Source organism: Phymastichus coffea, unplaced genomic scaffold, assembly GCF_024137745.1.
Source record: "Phymastichus coffea isolate CEN01 unplaced genomic scaffold, Cenicafe_Pcof_1.1 PCOF00016, whole genome shotgun sequence".
Taxonomy (NCBI): Eukaryota; Metazoa; Arthropoda; class Insecta; order Hymenoptera; family Eulophidae; genus Phymastichus; species Phymastichus coffea.
The window spans coordinates 3,938,587-3,956,563 of record NW_026706827.1 but is presented as its reverse complement, the minus strand read 5'-3'; the positions used below and the strand labels follow the sequence as shown (position 1 = coordinate 3,956,563).

Genomic DNA, 17,977 nt, shown 5'->3' with positions numbered 1-17,977 from the left:
ACCGTGGACTTACGTTATGGGAACGAGTTGCTGCAGACAACCGTGTTCTTGACGGAGTCCCGGGTCTCGTCGAGCTCTGGCTCTTCTTTGCAGGGGTCTCCTCGGCCGAGGTTATCCCTGCCCGGGCCCACAGTAGCCCGTGATCCTCGACTGTCGCCTCAGATCGCTCTGGGCAACTGGCTGTAATGGGCAGTGTACGATCTTTCCCTCAGCTAGGATTCTCTGCTCACTTGGAACTGTCGGACGTTCACTCGATGTCGGTCGCGGAGTTCTTCGACCTCTTTTCTCTAGTCACTTGTCACACGTGCTTATCAATTCGCAGGTTCGGACTTGAATGCCGCCACGTGCTCCTCTCCTCTCTTTGCGCCTCGCGCACGCCGGCCGGCGGCCTAATCGCTCTCGTTTCCCTTTCCACTTTTCCCACTGTCCCATGTTACGCGCGCTTAACACGCGGTGACTGATACCCTAATCTCTTTCCTCTCTCCCACTTTCTTTCATTCGTTCGTTTCGCGGGCACTTTCCGCTTCCCCCTCTCTGCTTTGTCCTCGCGGGCCGGCTTTTGCTTTGTCCCACGCGATGGAAGCGCTTAGGCTCTACTTTTAACGAGCGACACTCGTTACAAAACATAATACAATATATTTTAAGCAGTAATACTACTCTAGGGGCCGAAGAAAGGTCTAATTTTGATAATTTATTCTGGGATAATGGAAAAAACAATAGTATTCATATTTAGATGGTTTATTTAACATACATTGATCTATGAAAAAAAAATTTTTTATTATGATTTTTGCAAAAAATGACGGCGTTACAGCAGATCTACGGAAAAAGATTTTTCGGCAGATGCTCCGCGGGCGCACTAATTCCTAGAAAACGGTGAGAACTGGAACAAGAAACCAAACATTTTCTGAAACTATATACTAATAGCTATTGAAGTACGTAGGATTTTTTTATTCCATTTTTTGTCGAAACTGTGCACTTCTGAACAAAACGTATGAATTTTCGACAAAAAAAAAAAGAGTAGTAAATTGTTAATAAAACAAGTAATTTATAAAATATCAAGAAACGGCTACGTACTTCGATGGAGAATATATTTATAAAGCTATTGTAAATATTGCAAGTTTATTGTAAAAATTAACAATTATATTTTTGGAACTTTTTACACCGAAAAATCACTTGTGATACGAAGAACATTATTAAATATCAAAATCACCAATTGAACAAATAGTTTTTGAATAATAATTAAATAATGAATTCGCAAATTATTTTTTTTTGCCATTATAAATATAAAATTAGCAATCGAGTAACAATCGTTTTCAGTAATTTTATATGTATGTACAGTTGAATCGCTATCACGTAACGCTATTTTAAATGTTTAAATAAAGTATAAATTTAAATGATAAATTTTATAATAATGGAAAGAAGGGAAATGGAAAGAAGTGATAGATGGAAAATCACTTAATTTTAATTATTTTCAGCAACGTTTCGTCAGCACATTTGCTGACCTCTTCAGGCTTTATTAATAGAAAAACAACAAATTATTAAAAATAGAGTTTGCAACAAGTAATTTTAATAGTATATAATTATATGTATATGTGTATACCTGATTTCTTTCGTAGTCAAATTATTATAGGCTAAAACGAAAAGATCGTAGCACTGTCAAGTTACAATAAAGTGAGAAATCTAACAAATAATTGCAACATCTTCAAAAAATGTTCATCTGTCTTAAAAAAAACATAAATTTATTACAAAAACCTTTATTACAAAAACCATTACAAGAGTTTATCCGTTTAGGAAAAGACAAATCTGATGTATTAGACAACACTGGTATTGTCTATAGTTTTAACTGTAAACAATGTTCAGCTGTCTATATAGGTGAAAGTAAACGTTCCTTAAAAATTAGATTAAACGAACACAAAAAAAAACATTGATTCAGATACAGTAGTAGCTCACATAGAAGAACGTTCTCACATGAATTTGACTGGAAAAAAGCTAAGATATTGGATTAAGAAAAGAATTATAAGAAACGAAGAATATCCGAAATGTTATTCATTGGCTTACATAAAAACACGTTATATAGAAAAGAGGATATACAATATCTTAGTCACATCTATAAGCCTTTATTAGGATCGATGAGGAAAGGATAATAGGTGAAGAGTATACGAGGATCGTTTCAAAAGTCTGTGCAAAGTCAGAGAGATAGCGCTACTAGTGCGTATCAAGGTTATTTTCAGTTAGTGGCATATCTTGGAAGAGCACACACCAAGTTTCAGCCAGATCGGCCAATTACTTTGCGTTTTACATTCGTTTCAATCAAAGAAATCGAGTGGTTGTAAAAAAATGGACGAAAAAGAATTTCGTGTATTGATTAAACATTACTTTTTCAAAGGCAAAACGCCTCAGGAGATTAAACAGAAGCTTGATAAGCATTATGGTGATTGTGCACCTTCGATTAGAATGGTTTATAAGTGGTTTCAAAATTTTCGGAGTGGCCATATGAGCACAAAAGACGCTGAACGTTCTGGACGCCCTGTAGAGGTTACCAGTTCAGAAATCATTGATAAAATCCATGATATAATGATGGCTGACAGAAGAGTGAAGGCGCGTGAGATTGCTAGTACCGTAGGCATCTCGAGCGAATGGGTACATAATATTTTACACCAACATTTGGACATGAAAAAGCTATCCGCTAGATGGGTGTCGCGATTGCTCACGATTGACCAAAAACGAGATCGTGTGAAGTGTTGCAAGAATGGTTTGCAGCTGTTCTAGCAAAATCCGCAAGACTTTAAGCGTCGCTTCATAACTGTAGACGAAACATGGATACATCACTACACTCCTGAGACCAAAAAATAGTCTAAACAATGGGTTTACCAAGAGAGAATCTGCTTCGAAAAAGGCGAAGACAATTCCTTCGGCTGGGAAGGTTATGGCGACTGTCTTTTGGGATTCGCAAGGAATAATCTTCATCGACTATCTGGAAAAGGGACGAAACCATTACAGGCGAATATTATTCATCGTTATTGGATCGTTTGAAAACCGAGTTGCTAGAGAAACGTCCACGATTGGCCCACAAAAAAGTCCTTTTCCACCACGGCAATGCGCCAGCTCACGCCTCAGCAGTTGTAGCCGCAAAACTGATGGAGATAGGGTTCTAACTCGTTTCACATCTCCCCTATTCTCCAGACTTGGCTCCGTCGGACTATTGTTTGTTCCCTAAGATAAAAAAATGGCTGGCGGGGAAAAGATTTTATTCAAACGAGGAGGTGATTGCAGAAACGAATGCCTATTTTACAGACTTGGATAAATCCTATTATTTGGAAGGGATTAACAAACTAGAGCAGCGTTGGATGAAGTGTATAAGCCTAAAAGGAGACTATGTTGAAAAATAAAAAAGATTTAAAAAAAAATCAAGCAGTTTTTATTTTTGCACGGACTTTTCAAACGACCCTCGTATATATGGGTTGAAATACTTGATTTCTCACATTATTGTAACTTGACTGTGCTACGATCTATTCGTTTTAGCCTATAATAATTTGACTACGAGAGAAATCAGATATACACATTTACATATAATTATATACTATTAAAATTACTTGTTGCAAACTCTATTTGTTAATAATTTGTTGTTTTTCTATTAATAAAGCCTGAAGAGGTCAGCAAATGTGCTGACGAAACGTTGCTGAAAATAATTAAAATTAAGTGATTTTCCATCATCACTAATTCTCTTCTTTCCATTATTACAAAATTTATTATTTAAAAAATCATAAGGGAATCAAGACAGTATGTTACATTTAAAGTATAAATTTGTTATTTAATGATAACTCTGTTAAAAATCAGTTATCAAAGTGTCAAATTTTTTCTTCTTTTTTATAAGATGCTAGGATCGCTACTTTATATTCAAATTCGCATCATGTTTATTTATTGCTAAATTACTAGTGGTATTAAATTGCAAATTAAATTAAGTTAACAAATACGTATTAAATGATCATAATAACTTGAAATTCGAGATTAGCGCATTGAAATTGACTGAAAAAATGCTTTTGTTTGTTTGAAAAGCTTGCAATTATTGATTTTGCATAGTAAACAATAAATTTCTCACGCTCGTGACGACACGCTCCTTGTATGGTTTTGATTTTGATCAATTGTCCTAACACATTCATGTGTGTATGTGAGGTAGCGCCGTAGTTTTAATAACACTTTTCCTCAGGTTTTGGATCTGTGACGGGTTGTTATCGTGCAGTGAAAAGCGGAAAAAAGATAAATCAGACTAGACCGTTAGATTATATAAATTTAATATTTTCAATCTAGTGTCATAATATAACTGTTCAGATATATTTAAGTTTCTAACATAACTATAGCATTCTTTTTTAAATCTAATTTATATGGCGGAAGACCTTCTCTTACATTACTTAATGTTTCTATAGGATAATGAAGATTTATATTAGTATCTGTATGATCAACTCATTTATATGTAATTTATGTATTAATCCTATAATAACTTTTTAATTTTTCATTAATGTACTTTCAAACTTTATCATTTAGTTTATTTATACCATCGTTATGCGTAGTTCAAATAACTCTATCATACCAATTTATATTTGAAAAGCTTATATATTTAGGAACATATGTTAACGGTATTCATTTTATAAAAAATTTTGAAGTCTTTTATTCTAGCTTCCCTAATATCTAATAAAAATGTAGAAAATTTTTATTAACAACAACATCGACAGTCGCGAAACATTTCTCGATCGACGGTAAGAAATCGTCTTCGCGAATCTGGACTCCGTGCTCGAACTGCTGCCCGTAGACCGATGTTGACCGTTGCACATCGTAGACCTCGTCTTCAGTATGCTCACAACCATGTGAACTTATCAATGAGAAATTGGAACAGCGTTTTTTTTTTCTGACGAGTCTCGGTTTTGCCTGCATGGTAACGACCGAAGACCTCGAGCTTGGCGTAGTACAGGTCAACGTTATCAACAGCGTTGTATTCGTTCCATAGCTGCTTACGGTGGAGGATCAGTGATGGTTTGGGCTGCAATTTCACAGGATTCTCGTACTCCTTTAGTGATTGTTCGAGACACTCTCAATGCTAGGCGTTACATCGACCGAATCTTGCAACCTCACGTGTTACCGTTAGCACGAAACAGCAGAGGATTTATTTTTATGCAAGATAATGCTAGGCCTCACACAGCGAACATCATCCATCAATTTTTTCAGAGGAACAATATCAGATTGTTGAGGCATCCCGCAATGAGTCGTGATCTGAATCCCATAGAGCACGTCTGAGACATATTGGGCCGCCGATTGCGTCAAAATTGTCCCCATCTGAATAATTTAGCAGAACTAGAGAACTCTCTGATAAGAGTTTGGTGTCAGATCCCTCAACGGATGATTCGAAATTGTATTTCGAATATGCGACAAAAATGGCAAGCTGTAATTAAAAGTAGAGACGGGAACACTCGATAGTGAACATATACACATTACACACTTTAGAAAATGAGTTTGGAGTCGTAAAATACTGTGGAGTTGACGAACCACAGAGTCTCATTTCTTCTAAAAATTGCTTACACGACACTGACACACACACCCTTCGGAAAATGAGTTTGGAGTCGCTAAATACTGTGAAACTGACAAACCACAGGGTCACATTTTTTTCAAAGAATCTAACACACGTGCATAAGCACAAAAAGAAGCGTAAATCTTATCTTTACTTTGCGTTTATTTTTGAAGTACTTAAACATCAAGAATATGCCTAAAAATGACTTATTTTATTTTTTGGGGTCGCTCTACAAGATTCTAAAGTCAAAATGATGATAAGATTTCAAGAATAAAAATATTGCGATATGTCAGGTTCTAAAATTCTATAAATTTAAAATGGCGGATCCAATATGGAGAGCCAATTTTTTTTTTATTTTATAAAATGTGAACTTAAAAATATATACATGAGTTTTTGGGGACACTTATTATGAATCAGATTGTGAAAATTGAAAATAGCAAATCCAATAAGGCTGTTATCTAATATACGTGTACCTAATGTACCTAAGATACCTAATGTACCTTAACCTGGGTATCCAATAAGTTGAAAAATGTTACGTTTGGTAAATCTGCACCATTAATTCTTTTTATTACGATTTTCAGGCCATACTGTCTCATTTCAATTCACCAATTTAAAACTAATTACGAAACACCCTTCTCTTCTGATACACGGACTTGGGACTGACTATGGCAAACTTTTTTCTTTTTTTTGTTTTTTTTTTTGCTTTTTTAATTTTTTTTCTCACTTCTGTTAAATTAATAATTTTCTATGATATACTTCATAGCAATTATTTTTGGCTCCAATGCATAGTGGAACATTACAAACGGTACATAGGTATGAAGTTTTTACTCGGTTTTGTGTAGAACTGCAAAAAACGCAATTTTTTATAGTTTCTAATTTAGTTGGAATATGTGGTACTTGGGAAAATCTTGTTTCATCGAGAACTGCTTGTTTGTGATTGTTAGGAACATATTGCTTTGGTTTTTTACCTCTCTTAAAAGGGATGGAAAAGCCAACAAGTTCCTTGACAACATTCAATCAAAAATCCTTTAGACATTTTTGTTGTTGGATTATTTTGTTTGTAAAGGAGAAATGAATTCACTATTGTCACGTCAATAAAATGCCAGATTATGCGATGCCACTACTTTTTATTTTTACAACTGATCTCATACTTCAACTGGTCTGCTTTGTCTACACAACCTATATAATTATTGTAGTCTCGAAAAAGTTGTGGATAAGTAAGTGGAAGAAAGCTACCATTTTTTTGGCGTCTACCCACAGTAGTACTTATGCAAGGATTGCGGAAATTAGATAAAAATTGGATGGGTTTATTGTCTTGCTGTTTCACCCAAGTTTTTTTGCATGACGTTCGGAATTCATAATTTCCTCTTTCTATATTCTTGTCAACTATCTGATTTCTAGGCAAGACTTTGCGATTACCTTTAACCATTCCACATGCCAAAATCTCACCTGCTTTCAGGTTAATCATCAAATCAATATTGGTAAAAAAATTATCGAAATAAATTTGATAATTATTGAAAGCAAATTTGGATGTTAAATCCTTTACAACCCTCTCGCCTGAATATTTTTCTACTCTACTATCTATTTTTTCTGTATAAATTTGAAATTCACAGACGAAACTATGTTCATCAGTTCTAACCCAAACTTTGAAACCTCTCTTTATAGGTTTAGCTGGACAGCACTGTTTCAAGGTAATTTTGCCCTTGAATTTTATCATGCTTTCATTAACACTTTGTTTTTCAGAAGGTTTGTAGTATCTCAAGTAGTTTTCTGAAAGAGTGTCTAGTAATGGTTTTATTTTGTAGAGTTTATCATAAGTAGGTTCACCTTTTGTTGGCATTTTCGAGTTATCGTTCAAATCTATAGTCGATAGCAGAGCGTAAAAAACCTATTCAGAAGCATTATAGAGCTTATGTAAGTATTATGCAATTGAGAATTCAAAGACCAACAGTCCCGAACAGAAGGTAATTTATTCACTCCCATTCTGATGTTGATACCAAGAAATTTGAGTATTTCTTCTTTGTTTATTTTCTGATAATATTTATACGAGGGTCGTTTGAAAAGTCTGTGCAAAAATAAAAACTGCTTGATTTTTTTAATAAATCTTTTTTATTTTTCAACATAATCTCCTTTTAGGCTTATACACTTCATCCAACGCTGCTCTAGTTTGTTAATCCTTTCCAAATGATAGGATTTGTCCAAGTCTGTAAAATAGGCATTCGCTTCTGCAATCACCTCCTCGTTTGAATAAAATCTTTTCCCCGCCAGCCATTTTTTCATATTAGGGAACAAATAGTAGTCCGACGGAGCCAAGTCTGGAGAATAGGGGGGATGTGAAACGAGTTGAAACCCTATCTCCATAAGTTATGTGGCCACAACTGCTGAGGCGTGAGCTGGCGCATTGTCGTGGTGGAAGAGGACTTTTTTGTGGGCCAATCGTGGACGTTTCTCTAGCAACTCGGTTTTCCAACGGTCCAATAACGATGAATAATATTCGCCTGTAATGGTTTCGTCCCTTATCCAGATAGTCGATGAAGATTATTCCTTGCGAATCCCAAAAGACAGTCGCCATAACCTTCCCAGCCGAAGGAATTGTCTTCGTCTTTTTCGGAGCAGATTCCCTCTTGGTAAACCCATTGTTTAGACTATTTTTTGGTCTCAGGAGTGTAGTGATGTATCCATGTTTCGTCTACAGTTATGAAGCGACGCTTAAAGTCTTGCGGATTTTGCTAGAACAGCTGCAAACCATTCTTGCAACACTTCACACGATCTCGTTTTTGGTCAATCGTGAGCAATCGCGGCACCCATCTAGCGGATAGCTTTTTCATGTCCAAATGTTGGTGTAAAATATTATGTACCCATTCGCTCGAGATGCCTACGGTACTAGCAATCTCACGCGCCTTCACTCTTCTGTCAGCCATCATTATATCATGGATTTTATCAATGATTTCTGAACTGGTAACCTCTACAGGGCGTCCAGAACCTTCAGCGTCTTTTGTGCTCATATGGCCACTCCGAAAATTTTGAAACCACTTATAAACCATTCTAATCGAAGGTGCACAATCACCATAATGTTTATCAAGCTTCTGTTTAATCTTCTGAGGCGTTTTGCTTTTGAAAAAGTAATGTTTAATCAATATACGAAATTCTTTTTCGTCCATTTTTTTACAATCACTAGATTTCTTTGATTGAAACGAATGTAAAACGCAAGGTAATTGGCCGATCTGGCTGAAACTTGGTGTATGTTCTTCCAAGAAATGCCACTAACTGAAAATAACCTTGATTCGCACTAGTAGCGCCATCTCTCTGACTTTGCACGGACTTTTCAAACGACCCTCGTCTGGCTGATGCCTATACAAATTAGTTTGTTCTACTATATTATCAATCAAACTATCAGACAATAAGCAAAGAAAAATTTGTGAAGGTGAGTCAATATTAGGAGGAAGTTTTGGACCCCAATCTTCTGAAAAAGTCTTGTTATCAAATTGTCTTATTTTCTTATCCGAAATGCCATCTAGAGCAGTTAATCTTGTAAATAATGGAATATCGTCGACGCTTTCATCTTTCAAAAGTCTGCGATTTGCATTAGGTTAATGATGTTGAATTGACCAATCTATTTCATCAACTGAGTCATTATCTGAATTTTTATCAACATCTCGTGGGTTTCTTTCCAAATCACTATCATTTTCATATTCATCGTCTTCACTTTCATCACCACTTGGGATTTCACAAGGATCCATGATAAATGTTGTTTTTGTATAATGCAATATATTTTATGTAGATTGTGGAATATTTTATCGTACTTATATTATATTATGATTTAGTAAATTATTACACAGTACAGGACGGAAATGAAGAAATTATGAAATTTAGTATAGAATATTCTGCTGAGTATTTATTTATTTGTATCAATAGTAAATCACCCATCTACTGTAGAAAAAAATTGATACTTCACTTTTCTGTATTTTAGATTTTCACCTTATTGTGAAAAACAAGCAGCGATAAACTTTGATTTTTCTTACTTTGTTTATTCCGATTAGATGATTTTCAACACTAGAAAAGATTTATAGAGCGTTCGAAAAAAATTTTATAAATCATTTGAGTTATAAATTTCTAGGGGGGGTAGTGCTTTTTCTATGATTATAGATGCCCAATTAGAACCGTTCTATTGAATTTTTAAAATCCCAGAGCACTGATATTGAGTAGCACGGAAAATATTTATTTGTATTATAGACAATTATAGATCCGAGAGCGTTATAGCTCTAAAAAGACTCAATTCATTTTCAAATTCGTAATAAACGTCACTAAAATCCATGTATATTTTTCTTAGTTTATATTCAATAAAATCAAAAATTTTCGGCCTGCTTTATTGAATCCGACATTTTTAATTTGTAGAACTTTTAGAATCTGGCATCACATTTCTTATTGACATACTAGTATATTTGTTGTACCACTGATCCCAAAATTCCACAAATCCACAAATCCAGTTTTCGGTTCTCATTTTGCCAAATATGACATTTTCCGTCAGCCATATTGGATCCGCCATGTTAAATTTTTTGAATCTGACTTCATTTTCGTAATCAGCGACCCTAAAAACCTTAAGATAAATAATTTTGAACATGTGTTCACGATCTAGTGTAGCCGCTAACGAATTAGATTTATGAAAACACCCTTTTCTGTATATATTTATTTATAACAATAATAATTATGTATGAATCCGTAAAATTTTCCAAACACTTCAAAATTTAAGATATTAAATACCAAAAAATGTAAAAAGTTCCAGATTTACCGATGATTTTAAAAAATAAACGAAGAAAAAGGGAAATAAAATATGTAGCCACTATAGTGGTTGCTATGACTGAAAGGGTTAAAGAAGTATATTTTTATCTTACCTAGTTTCTTACTGGTCACAGATATTTCAGAAGTTACCTCTCAATATTGACACAACTACGAACGCTAGACTTCACTCTCTGCGATCATGACAAAGATAACAGGGAGTATACACTTTTTGTATGGTCATGTTAAATTTATCTCAGATGACAACTAAATGCGGCATGACATCTGATTTTGTTGTTGGGATGGTGCTGAAAATGAAAATAACTGGATTATAGTCGCTACCTTTGTCAAGACTGTTATTAGAAGGAAAAAAGACGAAAGGTGCCTGGAAATTTGAATGCATGAAAGAGAGAGAGAGAGAGAAAGAGAGAGAGAGAATATATGAGAGAACAGCAGATGGATAGACAGAGATTCACGATACAAAAGGGACAGAGCCATCCAGTGATAAAGTAACGCTAACGCAGTTCCACGCTAAAGAGTGAATGTTACGATGCTAAGATGTTTCATCTGTGATACACCATGCAGGACTTAGACTAGGGAGGAAAGGAGTCTGATGCAATGTCTGTAATTATTTACCTGTTTTTCAACCACCTTAAAAAAATGATTACTATTATTATTATTTTTATTATTATTATTGTATTATTATTTCTATTATTATTGTTATTGTTATTATTTTTTTTGTATGGTGATTAAATACAGGCAAAATCCTCATAGACTATAACGGTTCATTAGTGTAGGTGGTTCACCGAGGCTACCCGCTAGCACAATCGTCCGCCGTCAGACGGACTTACTGATCCCCTCAGACGAGACCGATAGGCGATATTATATTCTATCGCGAGGATCCTCCAGTTTATCAGGGTCTAGCTGACCGTCTAAAACCTGCTATTCTTTACTGGGTGGTAAACCGCCCGGGAATGCAGTAGTAAAATCCACCGTTGTTTGCTCTCCAGCGGGGAACTGCGTTAGTATTATTTCCCGTTGGAAAAATTTGCACCTTTGAGTCTCTTCACTGTCCTGTTTTATGTGTATGTCCTCCTGTCTCTTTCTATTTCTGTCGGTGTTCCATTCGTTCACTCATGCATTTTGTCTTTCACTCGACTTCCAGGCATCCATCCGCCTTTTTCCCTCGTAGTATACCTTTAATATACGTTATCGTCATCGTCCAGCCTTTGTCTTGTAATATCTTTGCCACTATATTTTGTGATACCGCCTATTTTGGTCTCTAGTAGTTGCTTCTCCGAATCCCAGAAGTTGCACTGAAAAAATGTGTGCTCTACGTTGCCTAGTCCGTGTCTACAGTATTTACAGTCTGAGTTGTTTACTTTTTCTCTGTCGAATAAGTATTTCCTGAAATATATGTAACTAGTCAGAAACTGGGTCAGGAAGAAATTCGTTTAGCCAAATTTCCTTTCCGTCCGGAGTTTCAGGTTGTCGATTAGTGTCTCATCCACGTGCCGATCGAGCTCGTTCTATATCGTTGAATCTAGTCTGTCAGTGTCCTATTTCTTTTCTCTTCCGCAGCCTCTATTCTCGTCATATCTGTGTTTCGTTCGTACGTTCATTTCCGTTCACTTGCGAGTAATTCTATCAGGATTACGCTCGCCACCGCAAGGACAGCCTCGGCGGAGACCGTTTTGTAGGCGCAAGAGATCATTAGCGCACCCAGTTTGTATGTTTGTCAGTTATTTGCTATATTTTTTAACCGCCAGTGTATCAGCCCATACCTTAGCCCCATAGAGTGCGGTCGAGTGGATCGTAGACATCAATAATCGTCTCTTTCCTTGTCTAGGATCGTATACGTTTGCTATCAAACTACTGAGGGTCGTAGTCTTCTCTGCCGCCTTCTCAGCTCTTTCCTATATGTATGACCAAAAGATCAGTTTCGTATCCAAGGCCACCCCCAAACATTTAATCATTCTCCTGGTTTGTATCTGGAGCTCACCTATCAGAAGTATGAGTTCCGTCTTAGCCAGGGCTAAGTCCAGTCCACGTCCATTTAGCCACCTGTTAATCCGTAACATGGCGCGATTCAGTAACATTTGTGCTATTTCTGGGGTTCGTGCTACTATCACCACTGCCATGTCATTGGCATAGGCGGTCAGTGTAACCCTCAGTGGCATCGACAGTCTAAGTAATGCGTCATACAGTATATTCCAGAGCTCTGGACCCAGGGTAGAGCCTTGGGCGACCCCTGTGGTGATACGTCTATTTACCGTTCCGTCGGTTGTCTCGTACACATCTGTCTCGTCACTAGTCCCACAATACCCGCATAAGGTATGGAAGAAGTCCGAAGGTCTCGAGAGCCCTCAGGATATCCCCCCACCTGATAGAGTTCAAAGCGTTTCTAACGTCTAGAGTCGCCAGAAGCACTAACGGTTTCACCCAATTCATAAGCATCATGTCCGTTGCTATGTATGCGTGATTTCTCGTATGGCTCCTATTATCGAGCGTCCTTTTCTGTGTTGGTTGATTGCTAAGCCTCCGTTTGCCGTTACTGAATCCGTCAGTCTCGGTTTTATCATCACCTCATACAGTTTGCCCACTAAATCTAAAAGACTCAGAGGCCTATAGGAGAACGGTGCATTCGATTCCCCTTTTCCTTTATGCAAAAGGACCAGCCTAACCGTCTTCCATCTTGTGGGGAAAATACCGGCCCACAAGTTCGGATTATACATAAGAAGATTCAGTTGAGTACGTGCGATCTGTCGAAGGATCTCACTCAGTATATGAGCGTCTGGTCATGGTGCTTTGCCGGGTTTTAGTGATAAAGCAGCTTAGATAAGCTTCGCATCGGTGAACTCCGGCCCTGTCACCTGTCTGTCGTCCGTGGTATATATTGTTCGTAACTGATTGGTTCGGGAAGAATCCGTCAACTATTGCTTTCATGTTGGATCTGTCTTTTGGATCTGAAGGGCCCAGTAGTTTTAGTTTCTTAGTCACGATTTTGTAGCCAAAGCTCAGGGTTCCTGTTCCACCTCTTCGCACAGTCGTCTCAAGAATCGACTTTTACTGTCTCTGATGGGTGTGATCAAAGTCTTTCGTGCTGTCTTGTATGCATTCGTTAGTATGTCTGCGTCAGGACTTCCTCTTTTCCGTGCGCGGTATACGAGGTGTGTTCAAAAAGTAAGGTGACTTTTCAAATTTCACGGGCAACGTACTTTCGAATATCGATTTTTTTGTTTTGTTATGTTGGCACACTCTTCCCGAACATCTGTACCAAGTTTCAAGTGTATAGCATTTTTTGTTTAGTTGTGAAAGGCGTAAAGGTTATAAATGTTTTGCGTGCTCGGCGATTTCTTGCTATCGAAAAATATGGATCAAAGGATTTGCATCAAATTTTGTGTAAAAAATAAAATAAAGTGCTCCGAAATACTTGAAATGTTGACGGTGGCATACGGTGAAACTGTTCTGAGTGAAAAAAATGTTTACAAGTGGTACAAACTCTTCCAAGATAGCCGGGAAGATGCCAATGACGAGCCTCGCTCTGGACGCCCAAGCACGTCAACAACCGATGAAAACGTTCAAGCAGTGAAGAAAATTGTTCTGGAAAATCGTCGAATCACTATCAGAGAAGTTGCTGAGGATGTTGGTATATCGCTTAGCTCATGCCATGAAATTTTTTCTAACGTTTTGGGCATGAGACGTGTGTCAGCGAAGTTTGTTCCGAAATTGCTAAATTTTGACCAAAAGAACCGTCGCATGAGCATCGCTCAAGAACTGTTGAATTACGTCAACGACGACCCAGATTTACTCAAAAGGGTCAAAAACAAACAGTATTATCTTGAAGTTATGCGCCGTTTGCGAGAAGCAATACGAAGAAAACGCCCAGAATTGTGGAAAAATAATTCATGGCTTTTGCATCACGATAATGCCCCTGCTCATATATCTTTGCTTGTGAGAGATTTTTTGGCCAAAAACAACATCACAATCATGCCTCAGCCACCATATTCACCGGATTTGGCCCCATGTGACTTTTTCTTGTTCCCAAAACTAAAGAGACCTATGAAAGGACGGAGATTTGCAACGATTGAAGAGATAAAGACTGCATCGCTGGAAGAGCTCAAGACTATACCGAAGAGTGTTTATGAGAAGTGCTTTGAGGATTGGAAAAACCGTTGGCATAAGTGTATTGTATCTGAGGGGGATTCCTTTGAAGGGAACAACATAAATATTGATAAATAAATAAATATTTTTTCTTAAAAATACAAAGTCACCTTACTTTTTGAACACACCTCGTATCTTTCTGCGACAGGCAATGCATTTGCTACTGAGGAGGTTGATCTCTTCCATCCACCAATATACCGCGTTTGTCCTTTCTTTCTCTCCATCTTTTTTTATGTAAGATAAGCAGTGAAAATATGTAAAAATGGCCAATTTCGTTAATGTATTTTTATTCGCAGTAATTCTAGTCAAATTATATTTTAGTTCTGAATACTTACAAGAAACACCATTAAGTGAATAACTCATGTACGCACTGAATGATACATTAATAATATAACTCGGTCATTTTTTACATACACAAATAGTAAATTATATGTATGTTTTCTTTTGTTATTTTCAATCGTTATATATAGTCATATATCTCCATTAAAATCTGCGTATAATAAAACTTGAGAAGTAAGAGCTCTAGTTGACTAAATATATTTTCTGTATCGCGTGAAATACGTAGGGGGGATCAATAAGTTTTTACAAAAAGAAGGAAAAAAAAGTTTTCCGTATGTAATTTTTTTTAATTTTTTAACATAATCTCCTTGGAGGTTGATACATTTTATTAAACGGCCTTCCAGTTTTTTTAAGCCACCAGAAAAATATGATTTCTTAAAACCCTCAAAATAGGCATTTGTTTCGGCAATGATTTCTTCATTTGACGTGAATCGTTATCCGGAAAGCCATTTATTGAGGTTAGGAAATAAGAAAAAGTCATTGGGAGCCAAATCAGGCGAATATGGTGGATGGTCAATTAATTCGAACATTAAATCGTTAATTTTTGCCATCGAAACTGCACACGTGTGAACTCGAACATTGTCTTGAAGAAAGAGGCATTTTTTTTGTTCAAGTGAGGACGTTTTTCTCTGATTTTTTCTTTCAGCTAACCTAATAATGACGCATAATATTGTCCAGTGATCGTCTGGCCCTTTTCCAAGTAGTCGATGTAGATGATTCCATAAGCATCCCAGAAAACCGTGGCCATAATCTTGCCAGCTGACTTTACTGTCTTTGCCTTCTTTGGAGCTGGTTCTCCTGCGGTAATCCATTGTTTGGACTGTTCTTTGGTTTCAGGAGTATAGTGGTGTATACATGTTTCGTCTACAGTTACGAGTCGGCGCCAAAAGTCTTCCGAATTACGACGTATACGTGCCAAAAAGCCTCAGAGGTGACCACGCGGGTTCGTTTGTTTTCAACAGTGAGCAAACGCGGCACCCATCTTGCTGATATTTTTTTCATCCCCAATTTTTCATGCAAAATTGAAATGATTGTACCCTTTGATACCCTTGTGGCCTCAACTAATTCTCGCAATTTTAATCTTCTATCACTCAACACCATATCATGGATTTTGTTGACCATTTCGGGCGTACTCACTTCTACGGGGCGTCCTGAACGAGGTTCATCTTTTGTTGTTGTACGGCTGCGTTTAAATTCATTTACCCAGTTATAAACAGTCTTAAGCACAGCGGCAGACTTGCCATGAACGGCGTTCAACTCAATTGTGATTTCTTTTGGTGCAAGGCTTTTCATATGAAAATGTTTTATCATCGCTCGAAACTCTGTTTTTTCCATTTTTCAAATAAACCAATAACTTTTTGTTCAACCAACGCTCACAAAAAAACGATTTAATGAATCGAACTGAAACTTTGTACGATATCTAGTTAGTAGTATTGCCTTTCAAAAACATCATAATTTAAGCGTGACGAGCGCCATCTCTTGGATTTTGTAAAGACTTATTGATCCCCTCTCGTACCAAGGAAAGTATCGATGAACTATACTCATACACTGATATTATATGAATTATTATATTATACTGCATTTTAGGTGTATTTCTACTAAAATTTTTTAATTGTCTATTAACGAGTTTCTATTGAATGTATGTTTGTTATGTGGTATTCTAAAATGTTGAATAGTTGTTTAGCCTGCTAAGGAAAAGATTTTACAATCCATCTGATCACACATTAGCATGATTCTGTCCTAGTAAAAATTTTAAATAGATTTTTTCGAGATTTATTCTATTGCAGGAAATAAATTTTCAAAAACTCCAGTAAAATTTGTAGGCGTATGAAACATTTTGAATTTAGCCGTGAAAATCCGCTTAGTAAATTAATAGAATAAACAAATATTTAAAAATTAGGAAGGAATTAAAAATACTGTTTTTGTTACTTAGTAGAGAATTATGAAAAAATTCATAATTCATAGATACACAAATTTTTAAAAATTATATATTTAGCATTGACTCATCTTAACTAACCAAAACAGATTTTGTTAAAGCAAAATATCAAATTCTGTCGTTTTCATTTCAGATATTATCAGATTAATTTATGTTATAGTTTCTAGCTGAATTCTTATTTTTATGATCTTAGGTTCTTCAAATTCTCAAGATTCATTTCCACCAGGCACTTCTAATAATGCATCTATTGAAAGCTATGGTAATTATCAAAATTCATATTCGAGTAATACTGGTAATGGATCAAATGGAGAATTCAGTTCCACGTCCATACGCCCATCAAATCAAAATAATACAGCATCTCATCAAGGTAAAATATAATTTTTAATATTTATTATCATTTGCGGAACCATTTTTATTATTTGCGGAAACTTTGAATTTATTATTTAGCTACTAAAAATGAAATACAATAAGTAGAAAGTTTAATACTGAGACTAGAGAATGTTGCGAGAATTTTGCACTTATGGAATTGGATGCATACAAAACATTCAAAAACTAAAATTATAGCTAAATTTATAAGTTATAAATCACTGAAAATGTGATGACTAAAAGTATTTCTATCTATTTCATATGAGTGTGTATTACTTCGACATCTGCTCAAGTATCTCCAACTTGTTAGTTACAAGTTTAAGTTTCTTGAGAAATGGTTAAATGAATGCAAATTTAGAACTAAATTTAATAGTGTAACCAATATAGCAGCAAGGTAAACTAGAGATTAAATAAGAAGTGTGCGACGCGAGAAAAAATAATACATAAATATAATAATAGTGCGTTAAATAAATATTTTACTTAACGTCGTTAGAGATTATTCGTTTGTTCGATCTGTTTCTGGTATGCTCTGTACTGATACGCATGCGTTCCACTCTACTGTGAGCGGGAAGTAGGAGGTTATTAAGTAGACGAATATACGTAAACGTCATTTATTATGTCAACTTAAAGACATTAAACATCAAAAAGAATTGATCGAGATGTTTAGACGTACACGAACTACAACAAGCGGACGCACTTGTTGATCGCGATGAACGAGAAAGAGAGAGAGAGAGAGAGGAACAAAAACACTTGACAAGCACGAACTAGTATCGGCTGTACCGCTCGCACGATGGAATATCATAATCGCCTGAAAACGTTTCTTCGCTTACCTCATT

General features: G+C 36.2%; 1 protein-coding gene across 6 annotated transcripts in view; it reads left to right on the top strand.

The window, feature by feature from the left end:
- The window catches only part of LOC131675125 (trithorax group protein osa), a 1,031,961-nt gene that overhangs the window by 658,622 nt on the left and 355,362 nt on the right, over positions 1 to 17,977 (top strand). For all 6 annotated transcript variants that reach the window (XM_058953975.1, XM_058953976.1, XM_058953974.1 and 3 more), the window contains one exon: positions 16,969 to 17,142. In XM_058953975.1, the coding sequence (XP_058809958.1) occupies positions 16,969 to 17,142 (174 nt within the window). The remainder of the gene's footprint in view (positions 1 to 16,968; positions 17,143 to 17,977) is intronic.